The sequence below is a fragment of the Rhipicephalus sanguineus genome, chromosome 4, assembly GCF_013339695.2.
Source record: "Rhipicephalus sanguineus isolate Rsan-2018 chromosome 4, BIME_Rsan_1.4, whole genome shotgun sequence".
NCBI classification, from domain to species: domain Eukaryota; kingdom Metazoa; phylum Arthropoda; class Arachnida; order Ixodida; family Ixodidae; genus Rhipicephalus; species Rhipicephalus sanguineus.
This window is the reverse complement of record NC_051179.1, coordinates 50,432,998-50,452,746: the sequence shown is the minus strand read 5'-3', so window position 1 is coordinate 50,452,746 and position 19,749 is coordinate 50,432,998. Positions and strand designations below refer to the sequence as shown.

At 47.6% G+C, this 19,749-nt stretch overlaps 1 protein-coding gene across 1 annotated transcript in view; it reads right to left on the bottom strand.

Annotated features, from left to right (window-relative positions):
• The window catches only part of LOC119389950 (transducin beta-like protein 2), a 285,922-nt gene that overhangs the window by 198,522 nt on the left and 67,651 nt on the right, over positions 1-19,749 (bottom strand). The window contains exon 3 of the mRNA XM_037657411.2: positions 17,254-17,305. Within this exon, the coding sequence (XP_037513339.1) occupies positions 17,254-17,305 (52 nt within the window). The remainder of the gene's footprint in view (positions 1-17,253; positions 17,306-19,749) is intronic.

Below are 19,749 nucleotides of genomic sequence, written 5' to 3'. Positions count from 1 at the left end.
GCGCTCGTAAAGAAGTCGCGAGGTCAGAGGCTGCAAGAAACGACATGCCGATCGACTCTCTCGATGCCTTCGGAATAAAGGAAAGAAATAACAGAACAGCGAGTTCAACAGCTCTCGCGGCACCCTTTGGGAAAATATAGAGACGTAGCGAAATCGCGAGTAAAATGGTAATGAACGAACATAAAGAACGAAATATCGGCGAACGCTCTGACTGCACGATCAGAGAGGAAGGGGAAATAACAAAGGATTAGCTAAAAGCACGCGTGGCTTTTGAATACAGTGAACCTAATGAAACCAACAGACAATGGAGCCAAGGAAGGAATAAGGGGCATTCTTTGTAGCCTATTTAATCTGCAGCCCATGTGGTATAGAGCATTGGACGCGTTATCCGAGGGTGGTAGGTTCAGTGGTGGCCAGTTGACTTTTTGTCCACTTCGACATCTTCACATGTAAATCGTAAAATCGTAATTATACCGCACTGCAGTTGAAAGACTACGAATAATATTCCCTGTGTACATTGGCTAGCTTCATTTTCTGTGGGTTTTATTAGGCTCTGTTCATAGACGAAGAAAACGAGCCCTTTATTCAAATCTTTTCTTTTTTCTTTTGAATAGAGTGATGATAGACACGGGAGACAGCTGGGCCTTTCAGCGAGACCCGAAAGTGCGGCCGGAGACACCTCTGAATCGGTGTCCGCACTGAAACCGTGGTTTTTCGTGGTTTTCGTGGTTTTCGCTGTGCACAGGGGCCGTATTCTCAAAAGGCGACAATCGCAAAAGTATCGCCTTTGGTGCCCGCTGATTGGCTATTGACCAAAACAGGAAAAGTGAAGGCGCCATCAAGTACTTCCGTCGACGTGACGGTGCTCTACGGCGCTCCTGCAATGCCTGGAATAAACGAACACACCTTATCACCGTCGGTTGGTGGTGAAGACTAGCATTTCAGTGACGTAGGCGGTAGCTTCTAGCATTCAATCCTCGGTGGATCTACGCAGCATTTCTTGCGCTGAAGCTTTCAGCGAGAATTACCTTGGGGTGTTATCAGTACTCGTTCTTTGACAGCGCCTGTTTTTTCGTGGTTTGAGCGTCCCAGGAACATGAACCGTGCGTTGCTCGCGTGGCTTATCGCGAGCCGGCAACATGCTGAGATGTTGAGACGATATCGCTGCGGCGGCACACTACAGCTGAACTCTCCGAGTACGCCGTGTTAAACTCTCAACGAAAATACATTTCACGCAAAGTTGCATTTTTTAAATATTATACTGTGCATTAAACAATCGCGCAAAAAACGTTGAAAGCACTTTCAACACGTCCTATATTTCAAGTAGCCACAGCCAAGCCTGCCACTGCGTAGAAGCCACCATACGCTCGAAAACGCCGCACTCGGGTCGCTCTGCGCTCATACGGTACACTTACTCCTTTGTTGTGAGACATTCGTAACACCAACGGCCAGTGCAACAATGACGTCACAGGCAAGTGTTTGTTCAGTTGTTGAACGCATCAGATTCTACGTCACCAAACGCGATACTATCGCCTTTTGCGATCGTTTGAGAATACAGGCCCAGGATATTCCATGCGGAATCTTCGACGATCCCGAATACGTTGCGCTTGTAAATACGGTAAGAAGAATGTAGAAAATTCGCGAGCGTATGCAAATCTAATCGATTTAATCGGTCACGTTGCTCCCACGGACACTTAGGACGCATGAAGTACCGCGAAATATCCCTCTCTCTCTCTCTTTCTCGGTTTGCTGGACGTGGCGAAATCTGTTTGAGATGCGTTGGCAAAGAGCGAATGATAGACAGGGCGACGAATTAAACGAACATTATCAAGCCCGTGTAACGAGCGTCGCACTGATCGACACGCCAGTTGCAGTGACCGATATCCCGGCTTTTACGTAACAACCTCCACGCGAGCTCGATCAAGCGGCGTGGGTGGCGAGGAATCCACAGCAAACGACCAAAGTCACGAAGGATCGTTACGAGCACAGTGCCGCGCCGGTGGTTCGTTACATAACTATGCAAGGACAGTGCATCTTGACCTAATCAAGCTTTCGTCTCCAAGCGCTTAACTTAGTTGTAGCGTATCCGCGGTATTCCTATATGTGCGACGGCTTTAGCACAAAAAACGAAATGTTCGGAGCATAGGGCCACATATAACCACATTGCCTCAAAGGACTGTTATCGTTTTAGGTAAGTGTTCTTGACGAAAGAAAAAAAGAAAACCCTTTTTAAAAGGCAGCGCATTCGCAATTACCGCGCCGCGGACAATTTGCACCAACAATTTAGCATATATAGAATACACTCGGTTATACTGCAACAATAGTTGTACGTCTGCCTGGTTGTTTCTACGCCGCCATGTGGCGGCACCGATCCGGCCATTCGTGTTGTAATCCGCGAACGCTAGGCAAGTTTGCCGAAAAACTAAAGACCTTCATTTTTAAAGATGGCGGTGAGTCACTCACGCCACGCTGTACTAAGCAATAACGGCTGCGTTTCAATAAGCTCACACAGTTCCCTCTTCATCTTGGTGTATGAGCCGTATATAGGTTGAGATACATCATGGTCCAAGATTTTTTTTTTTTTGTCCGCGAACTTCTTAGAGTTTGCGGTTTACCACAGGCGCAGACGTGAGTGACCGGATGGTGGCGCCTCCTCATGGCATTGAGTTGAACCAGAAAGAACACTGAGTAAATTTTGTAATAACTTAATGCACTTCACTTCGCTCCCGGTGTAAAGTTTCGGCAGCGGTATTGTCGTGAGCACGCTCTATTCTCGAGATCTTTTCCTACTTCTTTCGCCAACCCAAGAAAACGCGTCTGTTGTCGTGGCTAGACGAAGTGCCTCAATATGTCGCTACCATCGTCCGGTATTAGGCAGGCGTCTTTACGTGCATACCGGAGCACCGGACAGGCTGAAACTCTCTAATCGGCTAAGTTCACAAAACGGATATTTATAAGTTTTACTATCGATGTCAGGCATGTAGGGAGGAGTACCTCGATAGGAACAAAGCGGACAGTTTTAGTATCTGAGTCGCAAGATCTGAGTATAATACACGCAACGCAATATCTTAGACACATAGTCTACGGTGCGCAAGAAAAAAGCGTTCAAATTAATGGCCCGAAGATTTCATGTACACACAGGCTATGACTATAGAAAAACTGAGTGATCTCATCTTAACCTGCACGTTGTGTACTAGCCGAATTAAACTGAGTAAAGTTGCGAGGCGGGCTTGTGGGTACGGAATTTTTGAATAACTATATATGGTAGCACTAAAGGTAACGGGACACAAGAAGAACACGGAGACACACACACACAGCGCTGTGTATGTGTCTCCGTGTTCTTCTTGTGTCTCGTTACCTTTTGCGCTACCACAGTTATTTGAATTAAACCGAGAAACCGGAAACACAAGTTGACACTGTGTGTGAACTCTAAGGTGGCAGTTCATTGCCGCAAGCGAAAAAGGTTTAACGAACGCAAACTAATACGTGTCGACCATACACCTCTCTATAGTCTCCGTCTTATTTTTCTTCACAATCGGAATCCTTAAGTACCGGAAACAATTCAGTCAGAGATCGCATGTGCGCTATCAGTTCAATCACCGAGCCGTGGAAATTCCTGTGGAATATTCCCAGTGCTTAGCGCAGAAGCTTATGAAGACGGAGACGAGTAAGAACACACACTAGCACAGGCGTGCGAAGGGTTCCTATCAGAAGGCGCGGGGGGGGGGGGGGGGCAAGTGGCACCCCCCCCCCACCTCCCCCGCTTGTCGAGTCCGAAAGGCAACAAGCTGCGCAACAGAGGTAAAAACGAAAGCGAAGCGATCACATGCTCCTCACAACGACCTGCGTTTAGTCCCCGGCTTTCCGGGGGTAAAGGTGAGAAGACATCTTGGAATGCAACAAAAGGGCTTCTCGGCAGCAATTATCGTCAAATATCTGCGTGGGCCATAACCATGCACTTAAAAAGCAATGACATGACAGATACGACTGAATAAAGGCACGGTGTGGACTTGGCGCTCCCTTTAGACGATTACGCTGCCCTTCTCAATACAATCATACAATACAATCGATTAACAAAAAAAAGGAAGAAGATGGATTTAGCATTCGTGTCGCCTTTATTGAGTTCTAAGACACGAACCAACATTGGGTTTCTGAGAGATGCTGTACGGCATAGCGCAACCTACAGGTGGTAAGAGCACAAACCTTTCTCCACTCTGCGGCCATCAGAACGCGGTCGCAGCGGCCGACAATCGAACCTGCGACCTTTTGCCGCGGCGAAGGAACGCCACGGCAACAAATCTTCCACACGGTCGCAACAAATAAAATATTGTCACGCGGTTGTGACGGTGAAGTACGCAGAACACAAGCTGGCATAGATTAAACTCTTTATTGGGCGAACTTCTGCCCAGAAAAAAAAAAAGTATGACACTCAGATTGCAACGATATCGGAGCACACAGTCGTCGGTCGTCGATGAAAGTGATCAGCGTTAAGGCGCGTAGGCATTCGTACGTGTGGCATCGAAGATTCCAGCGTTATCGTTGGTGGTCACGTTAGTTCCAGAATAAGCGTACCAACCTTATCGATAAATTTACGCAATCTTATCAGAAGAGTCTAAAAGAACGGGTAAGGTTCCCAGACATTCTGGCGAGGCCTGCGCAAGGCAGTGGTTGCACGTGTAACGGGCGGTTACATAAAAATAGAAAAAAATAGAGAAAGAGCGCGCGTGGCAATATATGATAAACAAATACATAAATAAAATCTCGGTTCCGGAGCAAGTAACGGTTTCTCGGAGTTAAGACGGCGACTCAGTGCGATCGTCGGGGACCGTGACCTTTCTTCGTAACCATGGCCTGTCACCGGCACGAAAAGAAAGAAAGAAAGAAAGAAAGAAAGAAAGAAAGAAAGAAAGAAGGATCCAGGAACGAACGCGACCGGATGGTGAAACATTGTTTCCTTCTCCGTCGGGGAAGCCGGTTCCCTCATCAATCTCTCTCTCATCTCATCTCTCCACCGCTTTCCTCCTCACAGCGGCATTTCTCCGGCAGTCTGGATGGAGTTGCGTCGCGATACGGCACTTCCCGAGAAAATGCTCCGAACAGAGAGGCCGCGTCGAGAGAGGCTCACAGACCGTGAATTGTTTTTCTTTCTTTCTTTCTTTCTTCTTTCTTTCTTTCTTTCTTTCTTTCTTTCTTTCTTTCTTTCTTTCTTTCTTTCTTACATTTATTTCTTCGCGTCCCGAGAGCAGGTGCCCTTCCGCGAACAATTGCAGTTCGTCCAAGAATTTGAGAGCGACGAAAGAAAGACGGCGTCATTAGCTCGCCCGCCCTGCGCTGCATGCGTTAGATCTCCCATTGTCACGCCACGCTTGGCAACAAGAAAATGACCGCCGCAGTAATTGAAGCACAAGTGTGAAAATAAAGGACAAACAGAGAAGTTCACCTCGAAAGGCAGCAGGAACACAGATATGCACTTAAGGAAAGAGATGCCCGCAACGCATACCATGTCTGTGTGCATGAGTGAGTGAGTGAGTGAGTGAGTGAGTGAGTGAGTGAGTGAGTGAGTGAGTGAGTGAGTGAGTGAGTGAGTGAGTGAGTGAGTGAGTGAGTGAGTGAGTGAGTGAGTGAGTGAGTGAGTGAGTGAGTGAGTGAGTGAGTGAGTGAGTGAGTGATGAGTGAGTGAGTGAGTGAGTGAGTGAGTGAGTGAGTGAGTGAGTGAGTGGTGAGTGAGTGAGTGAGTGAGTGAGTGAGTGAGTGAGTGAGTGAGTGAGTGAGTGAGTGAGTGAGTGAGTGAGTGAGTGAGTGAGTGAGTGAGTGAGTGAGTGAGTGAGTGAGTGAGTGAGTGAGTGAGTGAGTGAGTGAGTGAGTGAGTGAGTGAGTGAGTGAGTGAGTGAGTGAGTGAGTGAGTGAGTGAGTGAGTGAGTGAGTGAGTGAGTGAGTGAGTGAGTGAGTGAGTGAGTGAGTGAGTGAGTGAGTGAGTGAGTGAGTGAGTGAGTGAGTGAGTGAGTGAGTGAGTGAGTGAGTGAGTGAGTGAGTGAGTGAGTGAGTGAGTGAGTGAGTGAGTGAGTGAGTGAGTGAGTGAGTGAGTGAGTGAGTGAGTGAGTGATTACACTGCGATGACCATGTGCGTACATAACTGAACGAATCGCGTCGCTATGTTTCTTTACCCCATATAAGAACCGAACGTGTTCCCCCATAACACGTCGGGATAAAAAAAATCACAGCATATCCACGAAGTGAATGATGATGAGTGGACGAAGCTGCGGAGGTTCATCGGTAAACCGTGAATCTTCCGTGAATTCTGCCCAGTACATCATCACCGACGTGAGATCGGGCGCGTTTATACTAAAGGTTCGATGAGAGTTATGACGACTTGCAGCTCACTTTAATTTTACATGTACGCTGTGAATTTTCATTGTTTAGAAAACCATTGCTTTAGAAAACATCTGGCGTCTTTTCGTTTTGCTTTTAGAAAACATCTGGCGTCTTTCGTTGGTTTATTTCATCAATCAACGGCGTTTTGAACAAAATTTTTATTGTTTAATCACGCACAGGAGAAATCTCACCAGGCACTACCTTGGAGGTAAACAATGGCTGCTAATGGGAATGAGAGACAGAAGAAGTCGGCTTTTAGCTAACACTTACACTTCCACTTCTACTAACGTTTCCTACTGGAACATGCTAATGGCTGCTAATGGGGAATGAGAGAAAGAAGAATTCGGCTTTTAGTTAACGCGCACACTGCGAATTTTTTATTGTTCAACAACGCACAGGAGAAATCTCCCACCGGCACCACCTTGGAGGTCAAGATCTGGTACTAGCGTTAAGACTGGCGACGCACTACGAGGGACGAACGGGACGAAACATGCGCGAAGGGAAAGGCGCGTCGATAAACAGCGATGTTGAGGAGATTACGCCGCACACGAGCTGCTGCGTAATCGGTGGATTTCCACGAGTTCTAAGAACAGTCGGGGGACATCACCCCGATTGATGCGACGACAGAGAGAGAGAGAGAGCAGAAAAACAGACGGTCTTATTTTTCCGTCGACGGACAGAACGCAGTGCCAGTGAGGCAGCGTTGAAGTGGGACTGAGGACGACAACAGAAAAATCCGTTGCTCGCTCATTGGTATGCAAGGATGACGTTGCGCATGCGCGGTTCGTTCCAGATTTCATTTCGCAAGCTCCCGAGTGTGCAAAACACCGTATGTAGTCACGTTGAAGGGCCGGCCGCTTCAATTACGACCGTGTTTCCCCGTGCCGAAGAAACCGAATACTTATATAAAGAAAGAGAATAACGGCGCGATTATTATCGCGTCCAGTGTAGTACGTCCAGGCACGAATGTGATTAGCGAAACGCGGGCGTTGTGTATACCCTCCCTCAACCTTCTTTCTTTCGAAAGAAGAGCAATTACAAAAGCTTGATTAATTCCCAATTTCTTTCCCTTTCACTCGCTCTTTCTTGTCGCGGTTTAGCGGTCGATAAAGAAAAAAAAAAAACGCGGCGTAGCGTATCTGGCTTACATCGCTTCTCGGAATCGCAGTACTGAGAACAAAGTAAGAAAGATACGCACGCAGAGAGATCGAGTCGATTCTTGTACGCAAATTCGCGTTCAAGGAACTCGGACGGGATTTCGTTCGCAAGCGCGAATGTGGTTCGTCACTGTTTCTCACGCAAATGACTCGAAGGACAATACTGACTTTTTTTTTATACGTACAAAGATAAATCGGTGTGAATGATCTTTGACTTCCTTGTTTCATTTGTGCGGTGACTTCCGCTCTTTTTTTTTTCTTCATATTTTTCTTCTCCGGTTGTTATCGTACAACCTGTCTCTAAGGGAATGGCATATGTACTAGACACGCGTCGGCTACTCCTATTTTGTCTGAATGCATGCGAGGTCCCCAACCTGAAGAGAATATACCAATGTCCTCGAGAAAATGCGGGCCACGCTTTTCGGGAGCCCTCCACGATTTCCTCGTGACTAGTGGCTGCAAAAATTCAGTGAGGTGAGTCGCCTCTTCGTGAGTGATGACATTTGACAATCGTCGAACTCGTATACACATTGACGAAATTCTCATGCGTATATTCCCCTTCTCCCCATCCCCCTCTCCCGTAAACATATTGACGAAATTCTCATACGCATATCCCACCCCCGCCTCCCCACCCCCTCCGTAAACACACATTGACGAGATTCTCATATATATAACACTCCTCGACCCCCCCCCCCCTAAACACATTGACAAGATTATCATACCTATATCCACCCTCCCCGCTCCCCAGACGCATTTAGAAAGATGTCGCCCATCAGACAATCTCTGCATAGTCCATTGGTACTTCACATTTCACATAATTAATACAAACATCGGGATACGTGTCATCGTAATCGCATCAGAAGCGAGCGGCGCAACGGCCTCTGCTTCAGAGTCGGCTATCTTAAAGCCTGAATGGTGAAGAGCAACACTATAAAGCACAAATTACATAAAGCAGGGGTCTCAAACACGCGGCCCGCGGCTTCACAACGAATGAAATGTTTGTGACTTTGCTAAACGGTTCTTGCATTATTTACTCACGTGTCGCGATTAATAATGCTCTGTTCGGGTAAGCTACATAGGCGGAACTGGTCTCAAGCACTTTATTAAATGCGAAGCATTTCTTAGCGAACCTCTGGCACTTTGAGCGTTTCTATCTATCTATCTATCTATCTATCTATCTATCTATCTATCTATCTATCTATCTATCTATCTATCTATCTATCTATCTATCTATCTATCTATCTATCTATCTATCTATCTATCTATCTATCTATCTATCTATCTATCTATCTATCTATCTATCTATCTAGCCGCCTACGTCTGGGTGCTCTCATGATCGCCTCCTTAACTTGGTGTACACCAAAATTTGCATGGGAGGGTAAGAGGATTTGACGAATATGACTGCCGGGTCTTGACATGAATAAGGTGACAATCCTGTCGCGTACGTCGTCAAACCCTTTCCACTAGACACGTGTGGCACATACCCGTTTACCACGGGCCGCGGGGTACGGGTATGCGCCACAGGTGATTGACAGTTTATATTTACCCAGGAACGTTCGCGAACCGACATTGGCAACTTAAATGCGAGAGCGGTAAGGAAAACCAACATCGGCAGCGTTGACTCAAGGAATGGAAAGAATGAAAATTAGATCACAGCAGGAATCGAACGTAAGCATTCTGCGTGGCAATCAGGTATTCTACCACTGAGCCACGCCAGGTCTATAAAGTGGTTTGGAAAAACAGCCTAGGCAGGCGTAATATCGGCGCAACGTCAATTGTGGTTGTGGTGCTGGCTATCTAATTTTAGAAGAAAGCGATAAACACTACATGACACTCCTAAGATGTGTACTCCTACGATACAGGCGTCATATCATATTAACGTCTGTAGTTCCAGTGTTGGCTCCGCTTTTATAGCAGTCTAATAAACGTTACGTTTGTTTTCCTATGATTCAGCAAGCTATATTGAAGCATTGCTCGACCCCGGAGGAATTCATTAACGAAAGTTACATATGATACCCACATCACCGCACCGCAAAGTGCAGCTCGTCCACCAGAACAACGCAGTATCATTTTCATTTCTTACGAGGCTGGGCGATGGCCTCATGCTGACCGAGGATGATGCCAGATTGATTGACAGCCGCTTTGTAGACTAGGCTACGTAGGCCACATACGCCCAGGTAGTCTACGAATACGACAAACACCATCCACTGATGTTGGTCTACGTCGCACTATCGAGGCCTGCCAGCCTCCACGGCCTATGCCTCACCAACGCGAAGGGTGGCTTCAGGTTCCGACATGTCGCCGGCTCTGTCGACAGACAATTTGTCGACGAAATGACCGAGGCATCCACGGCTTCCAACAGCTGCACTATACCTCATACTTCACTACACATGGACCCCTCGTCACCGCGATCACGACCGTATCCTATAACAAGTCATGACCAGCCCCTGGTGCTCACTGATCGCGGTGATGATGCCCTTGTTCAAGAACTGTCAAGAACTTCTTGCACACATGCACACGGGTTCGTGATACGAGCGTGCGTTCTCGGGGCACGTATAAGCAGGACATATCAGCTTACCGCTTCTGCTGTTGGTAATACCCAGGTTGCGATTGGCAGCGTTACCCACCCGTAAGCAGCTGGTTATATAACACATATGCGACTCTTCAACATACATGTGTACATATAAAATTTATACAACTCTTTAGCGTCATTTTGCAACGTGTCGCTCAGTAAAAGAAGTTACGCCACAGTCACCTTCCCGCCGCATGCTTCGCATAATAGCGACTCCCACGGTACGTGGGATCTGCCGAATTTTTTTCCTGATGAACCCCATAAGGTAGCCATGCGTTGAAACACAACCGTGGAGCAAAATCTCTATTTCAGAATTGCCGTCCAGATTTAAGTCGTTCTGGAGATCAGTATCGATGTGTTTATCGAATCCTGACGCCAGGACCCCTCAAGATATGACCCATATATGAGATATACATGGGAAATGCGTTCCTTGAAATGGCAGCGTTAGGTGACATTTTGTACAAATAAGAGTGTGGAACCACAGCTCTTCCGTGTAATATCCGATAACATTGCGCATTAGTTATCATATGGTGCGTACGTGGGTTACCCAAACGCAAGGATCATGGCATTAATATTATGTAAAAAGGAAAATGAGGGTGACAGACAAACGCTGAACACTGCGCGAACGTGCAGGCAGAACAACCAGAGAACAACCATCGTCATCATGATGAACATCGTTGTCGTAATTGTTACTGTCGTCAAAGCGTACGTTTTGGGCTAGTTGTTTGACGACTTGAGTAGAAATCACCTATAGAAACGGGGCATATGATGGCGCCGTTGCTATGTGCATTTCTTTCTTGTGAACTGTGCATTTGCGATGTTTCTACAACAACAAAGCGACAAACGACCGTGGTGCGACTCCACCCCGAAACTCGAACACGTAACCTATACCAGTGCACACGTGGTCGGCAGACACCGTCTCACCACTAATGAAGGACAGACTTGTCAACTGATCGTGGGAGGCGCGACTCTCTGCACTGGACTTCGGAAGCCAATCTGCCCTTTTTTTTCACGATGCCACGGCGCATGCTCCCTTCCCCTAGCGGAAAAGTGGCGAAACGCATTGTGGGCAAATGCCTTGATCTCGGAGGCTCTCGTTCTGGCGATACCGGTTGTCATTGTCTCCGCCCCTATACCAAAGTGCTACCAAAACGGCAGTGGGCAGCGCAGGAAAATTAAAGAGGTGCATTGGCGACCCTATAGAGACCATGCCCGGCGAGCCGCAACAGTCAGTGGGGACCTGGAAAAGGGACTTCACCCACAGTAACCAGCAATAAAGCAGCCAATTACCTAAATAAAGTCGTTTATCTCTCTACTCGGGTCGATGTTGTTTCTGCCGTCGTAGTTTGTTGTTAAGAAGAAAAGGAAGAGACGGTCAAACATAAAGCCCCTCCATGCGTTGGAGGGGCTTTAGTCAAACACATGCCTCTAAGCGTTTGTTCATATGTCTACAACTGTGTCTGTCGCCAGCGACGCCCGCGGGGATTGCCCCACCGGTGTATCAAGCGAGGAAAGTTTGCTACATTTCACAGAAGTGGTTCAGAGCAGGTTATACGCGCACTGCACCGCGTCGCGCACTATTCTGGTCTGCCAGAGATGCGTGTCTATTCAAGCGTATATACACAGAGCCGATAACGGCCCGCCTGCCTACGACAGGTGGGGGGTTTCCGTATGCCGAGAAGTATTTCGGAGAGGCGAAAACACTGTAACGTGCGTATATACCGACTACACGCACGAGGAAAGAAAATAAACCGTCGACGATCAAACGCGCAAAAGTAGACACGTGAAGACTATTTATAGAGCACGCGAGTCGATTTGCAACCGCATTACTAATATAGAGGAAATCTTGTACGGGAAGTTTTTTTTTTCTTTTTTGTTTTTACAGTGTTGTGGAAGGTATAGAGTAAACGAAGCCGCGACCGTTGAACAAGATGGTTAGATGGTACTCCGGAGACCACGGGAAACGTATCTATAAAATACCTGTAAACCTAAAGAAAGCGCACTATGAAAGACAGAAAGGAAGAAGGACGTTTGAAGTAATGAGAAATCATTGAGCAGGGAATGCCGCTCGAGTTTCGACAACAGGACTTCCCCGAAGACAATTTGTCGAAAGGTTGGGTCCAGCGACATTACCTGTCTCAACAATTTCTCATATCTGCATTAAATAGGTCTCGCTAGCGGTAATATATATGTACTCAAGGTGTCACGATGGAAGTCGCCAGTGGCTCGACGGTGCAAAGCATCCAACCATCCATAGCATACAGTTGTTCGACACCACCGGTGCCTCGTCCGCCTGCATAATGCTCACGAATTGAATTCCTCTAGCACATACCGCAAGGTCGACATTCCGCACCCTCTCCCCCCCCCTTTTTTTTTTCAAATGATATCAAGTAGCCATAGCCGCGTTGCATATATCTCCATCCGGTATTTTAGTGAGGCCTGATACCTAGCGTGGCGGTCGCTACGGAAACTATATTCTAACACAGTGAAATACGTTTTTGAAAAAAAAAAAAAAGAAAACTACAAGCAGAATGAAGCCCAGAAAGCCCGCTCCATCCTCCTCTACCTTTCTTCTCTCTCTGTCTAAATCTGTGCAACTTTTGCAAAAAACCTAAGCTAGAATTCCAATATCGTCAACGGAACACGCAGACGCCCATTTCAAATACAGCGACGAAAATCGCTTGTGTGAAGCAAGTAAACAAAACTAACTGCTCATTTTTCCGTTATTGCCTCCTAAGACATGTGCTCAGGGCGAAAATGAGCAGTCTTTTTACGATTAACGCGGCATAACAGACCCCTATAGCTGGAATGAATGAATGACGCGAGGTCAGCTAGAAAAAGTATTTTATCGGTCAAATAAGGCGCTCATGTTTGCAGCGCGCAATTCACTGCACACGTAAACGAACAACTCATAAATATTTATATAAACACGCACGTATAATATGTCAAGCTAAGGTTGACAAAATTAATCCCAGGAACCGAGAATGCCGTTACGACGACAAAACATCAATAATTCATTAAAAGAACGACCGAGGGCTTGGCTGTAAAACACGTACACGGGTTATAGAATGAGACAAACAGGAGTGAGAATGACACACAAGCAAACACACACACACACACGCACACACACACACACACACACACACACACACACACACACACACACACACACACACACACACACACACACACACACACACACACACACACACGCGCGCGCGCGCGCGCGCGCACAAGCAAAAACGCGCACGCAAACACCCAATCGCGTTCATGACACGGATTCACGCACAGGAATACGCACATTCACGCAAACTCCCACACGCACGCACGCACACGCAGGTACAACACACAGGAACATGCGCACAAACACAAACATGCGGAAACACGCAGAAACAAACACAAACACACACGGACATACAGAGGCACAAACGGAACCAATCACCATAGTCTTAGGTAAACTTTTCGTCTGATGAGTGTAAAAAAAAAGGCGAAGCTTGCCCTAAGTCGCGCAGGCTTGAAACAGCGAAGCTAGACGATTCTGAAGTCTAATCTGGCTGCTTATAGGTTGTTGTTAGGCTTTAGCTAGGTGATACCAGGTTGTTTCTATAGGTTGCTCCTCAGCGCAGAGAGGTTCCAGATAAACCACAGACAGTCACAGACACGACACGGATGTCCAAACTCCAGAGACAGAAACTCGCGCTGAAACCGAGCGTTCGCACCTCCCATAGATCTAGGAGCATAGATCGTCGTTCACGTAGGGCTTCCATCGCTTCGGGGTCTTCTCGCAGCCGCTGTTGCCTTTCCCGTTCCCTATAGTATTATCTCGTTGTACGCACCGCTGAAGCACTCCGTACAGATGCTTCAGCGAAGGTGAAACGTGTGGCCACGGTGTTTTATCACTGGGTTAACGCCGGCGGTTTATTAAAGCTTTCCTCAATTTCTGGTCAAGTCTGCCTAGAAATCTTAATTGGTGTTTGCCGCCCGTCTGTTGCCTTCTTCGATTTTAGTGGACCAGCGGCGAGTAGTTGAATTTGCCCGATTTCTGCGGTACGTACCCGTTTATTGTGACGATAGTTTCTTGTACACACTTCTAAACACCAAAGTTTTTACGGGTTACGGCCGGCTTATAAACAGTGTCGATGTTAAAAATGGATCTCAGGAGGGCCCATGTGGCGCACGAAAGGACAAAGTGTTAGAGCCTGGAGTTAGCGTTAATGTTTTCGTTAAGAAACGAGAGTAAAAAAGAAACAAACATTTCAGAGTCCTGTTCCGCTGAGATTATTACTATTAATTGGGGGTTTTACGTGCCAACACCACTACATGATTATGAGGCACGCCGTAATGGAGGACTCCGGAAGTTTCGACCATCTGGTGTTCTTTAACGCGCACTGACATCGCGTAGTACACGGGCCTCTGGCATTTCGCCCTCATCAAAATCCGACCGCCGCGGTCGGGATCGAACCCTAGATTTTCGGGTCAGCAGCCGAGCAGCGTAACCACTGCACCATCGAGGTGGACTCCGCTGCGACTGTTGACGTTTTCGACGAGAAGTAAGAAGTAGTGGTGTCGACGACAGAAAATTGCAGATAGCTGCACCAGACTGACTGCTGAGCAGCAAATGAAGAAGGAGAAGTGAGAAGTGAAGCGAAGGCATTTCAGATAAGATAGGAAAAAAAAAAAAAACTTAGCTTTGACCTAACCCTACGCAAGCGTGGAATCCATTTTTTTTTTTCGTCACTCTGACACCCCCGAATGCTGATTCAAGCATGGAAGAGTTGAGGCAAGGTTCGCAGCAGCGTTATATGATGCGCAGGAGAACAACGGTTAAAGTGTGGACGGCTCACAAAACCCTAATGATGATAATTAATAATACTAACGGTGCTGATATACTAATATTTAGAAAGCGTCAAGACTTGCCACGGTGTTCTTGTACAAATGAATATTCATGACAAAAAAAAAAATGATCAAGTACCTTTCATTTTCTTTCGGAAGCGACTGAGAGTTTCGTGTAGGGTTAATGGTAACCGGAGACGTCAACCTATAGCGAAATGAGTTTGACATTCTATCGCAAGGGTGTAACAGTCGATGAGGAATGAATGAATGAATGAATGAATGAATGAATGAATGAATGAATGAATGAATGAATGAATGAATGAATGAAAGAGCCGACACACTCTATAGCACGCCTATCTTCATTTAAACAACGAAGATGAACCTTTACATAAGTAATCCATGGCATTCAATGTCATTTCAACAAGTACTCTACTTTTAAAAAATCGTGGGGTTTTACATGCCAAAACCACGATATGGTAACGACTTATGAGTCATGCACGCCTAAGTAATGGACTCGGGGTTAACTCTGTTCACCACATGGGGTTCCTTAATGCGCACATAAAATCTATAAGCACACGGGATGTTTCTGGCATTTCGCCCCCGTCGAAACACAGCCGTCGTGGCCGGGAGTCGAACCAGCGTGCTTGACCTTACCAGCGCAACACCTTATAGCGTGGCCTCCGAGATTAGGCACGCCGGCAACCAATCTCGGAGGCCATCCTTATAGCATATAGTTTCTCACAATAATACCTAGAGGGAAATCTGGCGCCACCGTCTATGCGAATTTCTTAAGGGGCGCTATTGCCGCGATAGGAATGACGGTATATGTGTCTGCGAGGCTTGTGTTGGCTGGTGTTGAGCGAGGCTTCGGCTAAAAAGCGGACACGACTTCGCAAATATAGCTTCTCTAAAACAAAACTTTTATAAATGGATCTCATTCACGCGCATTATATTCTAGAATAAATGTCCACCCACCTGTACGGCATAACCAAACAACGAAAGAAAAAAACCGACGACGAGCAGTCGCAGAGTGAACGCTGGCTTTGTCATCTGCCTTCAAAGTTTAGAGGCCGTTCGTTACTTTTTACGCTTCGTATAATTGTACGTCAACGAATAAGTTTCCAAAGTTAAATAAAACTCGTTTCTGCGCAATGATAAAAAAGAAATGGCTTATTACGTGCTCCACCAGTACGAAGTCAACCACTCTGACCCAAGGAACGCGTTGAAGCCAGATGCATCTTCGAAATGTGTCCGGGCTCTTCGTGAACGATACCAATCCGAGCCAAGCTTGAAGCTCACATATCCCAGCATTCCCATGCGTTCAACAGCTCGCAGCGCCAGTTTTCCCTCTAGGTAAATGTAAGAAATTCTATGCCTTATAGCCTCTAAGCTAAATGTACTACACTCTAAGAAAAAAATAAAAAAGAGTCCCGACTTGCCCCACATATTACTCTCTTTAAAGAGTCACACGAACTCTCTTTGAATATCACTATACTCTCTTAGGAGAGTCGTCGGACCCAAAAGAGAGTTAACGTGTCTCTTTAAAGAGAGTCATATGCGTGACGAGTCAAGACTCGCCGAAAAGAGTAACACATACCCTTTTCTTTTTTTTTTTTTTTTTTTTAGAGTGTATGGCATGTCGGGTACTGTATTGAAGGCAACGAAAAGTCTACGAAAACGCGACATTATCTCTTTGGGTTCTTTTTAAGGTAGAGAATGAAAACAATGAGATGTCTTGGCGTAGACAGGGACTGTAAAACTCACTCAAGTCGCGACTGAAAGAACGAGACGGCAGACATATGCGCCTAAAGGAATTACATACAATGCTAAGCATCTCACATTCACGCCAGCACCTGCGCAGGCGAGGCGAGCGCGGTATCTATCATATTCCTTTGGACGGTCAAGAAGGGTCATTGACGGGGCGTTGAAGAAAGGTACATACGTGAAGCGCAGCGAAAAACGCGTGCGGCGCCGTTCAGGGTATGCGTGGATGTTCTTCCCAATACGTCATGCGCTGTATAGGCTACATGTGAAGTGCGGCAAAAAAAAAAGATAAATAAAGCGCGAAAGAGCCGACAAGACGACAACCGCCGCTTGCAAGGACATTGCCCTGTTTGCGCGTCAGCCGAATTCCACGGACACAATCATTCATGAAGCGTTGTGCGTACTGCGTCACTTGTACCTGTGAATGAACGATGACGCTGATTCGTCAGCGGCGCTGTCACTGGTTGATATATATTCGCCGTTTCGACTTATACCTATAACGTCTTGACGTAAACAAAAAAAAAAAAAAAAAGTCAAACTGCTTGGCCAACTCACTTGTGCTCCTTCTGCGCCAGGTTCTTGAGACACCATATGAGGATAACCCGATCTGCAAGGTGAAGAAAAAAAACGTGCTTCTTAGCTAGCTATACAAATAAAAAAAAAGAAGGAATACCAAAGAGAAGCAACAGAGTTTTAGTCAGGTCAGCAAAACAATGTTTAACGAGTGCTTTTTTTTTCTTAAAGCACCGACGGCACTTATATGTTTCACTACCAGAAGCGACAAAATCCTTGATTATGGGGTTTCGCTGCAGGGAGACATTGTTTAGAGAAGTGGTCTTCTCTTCTTCAAAGCAAGTAAGCTTTGAAGAAGACCAGACCACTTTCCGAAACGCTGGCCGGCATCAGCGTCACCCATCTTCAAGGACTTTTTTCCTCTCATAAAGCCTCCGTCTTCTCCTGTACTTCTGACCAGAGGCGGCTGCAAATACAGGAGGAAGGGGAGGGGGGGCAGGAAATACCTTAACACGTCCCCTCTTCCCCCCCCCCCCTCCGTTGACATAATATCAATAATATTGTCACGGGCGAAGTCGAGAGTATGACGCGTAAGCCCGCCTGGTCGGGATGAAACCACTTTCCGAAACGCTGGCCGGCATCAGCGTCACCCATCTTCAAGGACTTTTTCCTCTCATAAAGCCTCCGTCTTCTCCTGTACTTCTGACCAGAGGCGGCTGCAAATACAGGAGGAAGGGGAGGGGGGGGCAGGAAATACCTTAACACGTCCCCTCTTCCCCCCCCCCCCCCCCCGTTGACATAATATCAATAATATTGTCACGGGCGAAGTCGAGAGTATGACGCGTAAGCCCGCCTGGTCGGGATGAAACCACTTTCCGAAACGCTGGCCGCATCAGCGTCACCCATCTTCAAGGACTTTTTTCCTCTCATAAAGCCTCCGTCTTCTCCTGTACTTCTGACCAGAGGCGGCTGCAAATACAGGAGGAAGGGGAGGGGGGGGCAGGAAATACCTTAACACGTCCCCTCTTCCCCCCCCCCCCCTCCGTTGACATAATATCAATAATATTGTCACGGGCGAAGTCGAGAGTATGACGCGTAAGCCCGCCTGGTCGGGATGAAACCACTTTCCGAAACGCTGGCCGGCATCAGCGTCACCCATCTTCAAGGACTTTTTTCCTCTCATAAAGCCTCCGTCTTCTCCTGTACTTCTGACCAGAGGCGGCTGCAAATACAGGAGGAAGGGGAGGGGGGGGCAGGAAATACCTTAACACGTCCCCTCTTCCCCCCCCCCCCTCCGTTGACATAATATCAATAATATTGTCACGGGCGAAGTCGAGAGTATGACGCGTAAGCCCGCCTGGTCGGGATGAAACCACTTTCCGAAACGCTGATACAGGAGGAAGGGAGGGGGGGGCAGGAAATACCTTAACACGTCCCCTCTTCCCCCCCCCCCTCCGCATCAATAATATTGCGTCAGAGTATGACCCCCGCCTGGTCGGGATCTTCAAGGACTTTTTTCCTCTCATAAAGCCTCCGTCTTCTCCTGTACTTCTGACCAGAGGCGGCTGCAAATACAGGAGGAAGGGGAGGGGGGGGCAGTCCCCTCTTCCCCCCCCCCCCCTCCGAAATACAATAATATTGTCACGGGCGAAGTTAACACGTCGGGATGAAACCCTCCGAACGCTGGCCGGCATCCCCCCCCCCCCCATAAAGCCTCCGTTGACACCAGAGGCGGCTAATACAGAGGAAGGGGAGGGGGGGGGCAGGAAATCAATCCCCTCTTCCCCCCCCCCCCCTCCGTTGAATATTCAATAATATTGTCACGGGCGAAGTCGAGAGTATGACGCGTAAGCCCGCCTGGTCGGGATGAAACCTGGCCGGCACTTTCCTGCGTCCCCATCTTCAAGGACTTTTTTCCTCTCATAAGCCTCCGTCTTCTCCTGTACTTCTGACCAGAGGCGGCTGCAAATACAGGAGGAAGGGGAGGGGGGGGCAGGAAATACCTTAACACGTCCCCTCTTCCCCCCCCCCCCCTCCGTTGACATAATATCAATAATATTGTCACGGGCGAAGTCGAGAGTATGACGCGTAAGCCCGCCTGGTCGGGATGAAACCACTTTCCGAAACGCTGGCCGGCATCAGCGTCACCCATCTTCAAGGACTTTTTTCCTCTCATAAAGCCTCCGTCTTCTCCTGTACTTCTGACCAGAGGCGGCTGCAAATACAGGAGGAAGGGGAGGGGGGGGCAGGAAATACCTTAACACGTCCCCTCTTCCCCCCCCCCCCCCTCCGTTGACATAATATCAATATATTGTCACGGGCGAAGTCGAGAGTATGACGCGTAAGCCCGCCTGGTCGGGATGAAACCACTTTCCGAAACGCTGGCCGGCATCAGCGTCCCCATCTTCAAGGACTTTTTTCCTCTCATAAAGCCTCCGTCTTCTCCTGTACTTCTGACCAGAGGCGGCTGCAAATACAGGAGGAAGGGGAGGGGGGGCAGGAAATACCTTAACACGTCCCCTCTTCCCCCCCCCCCCC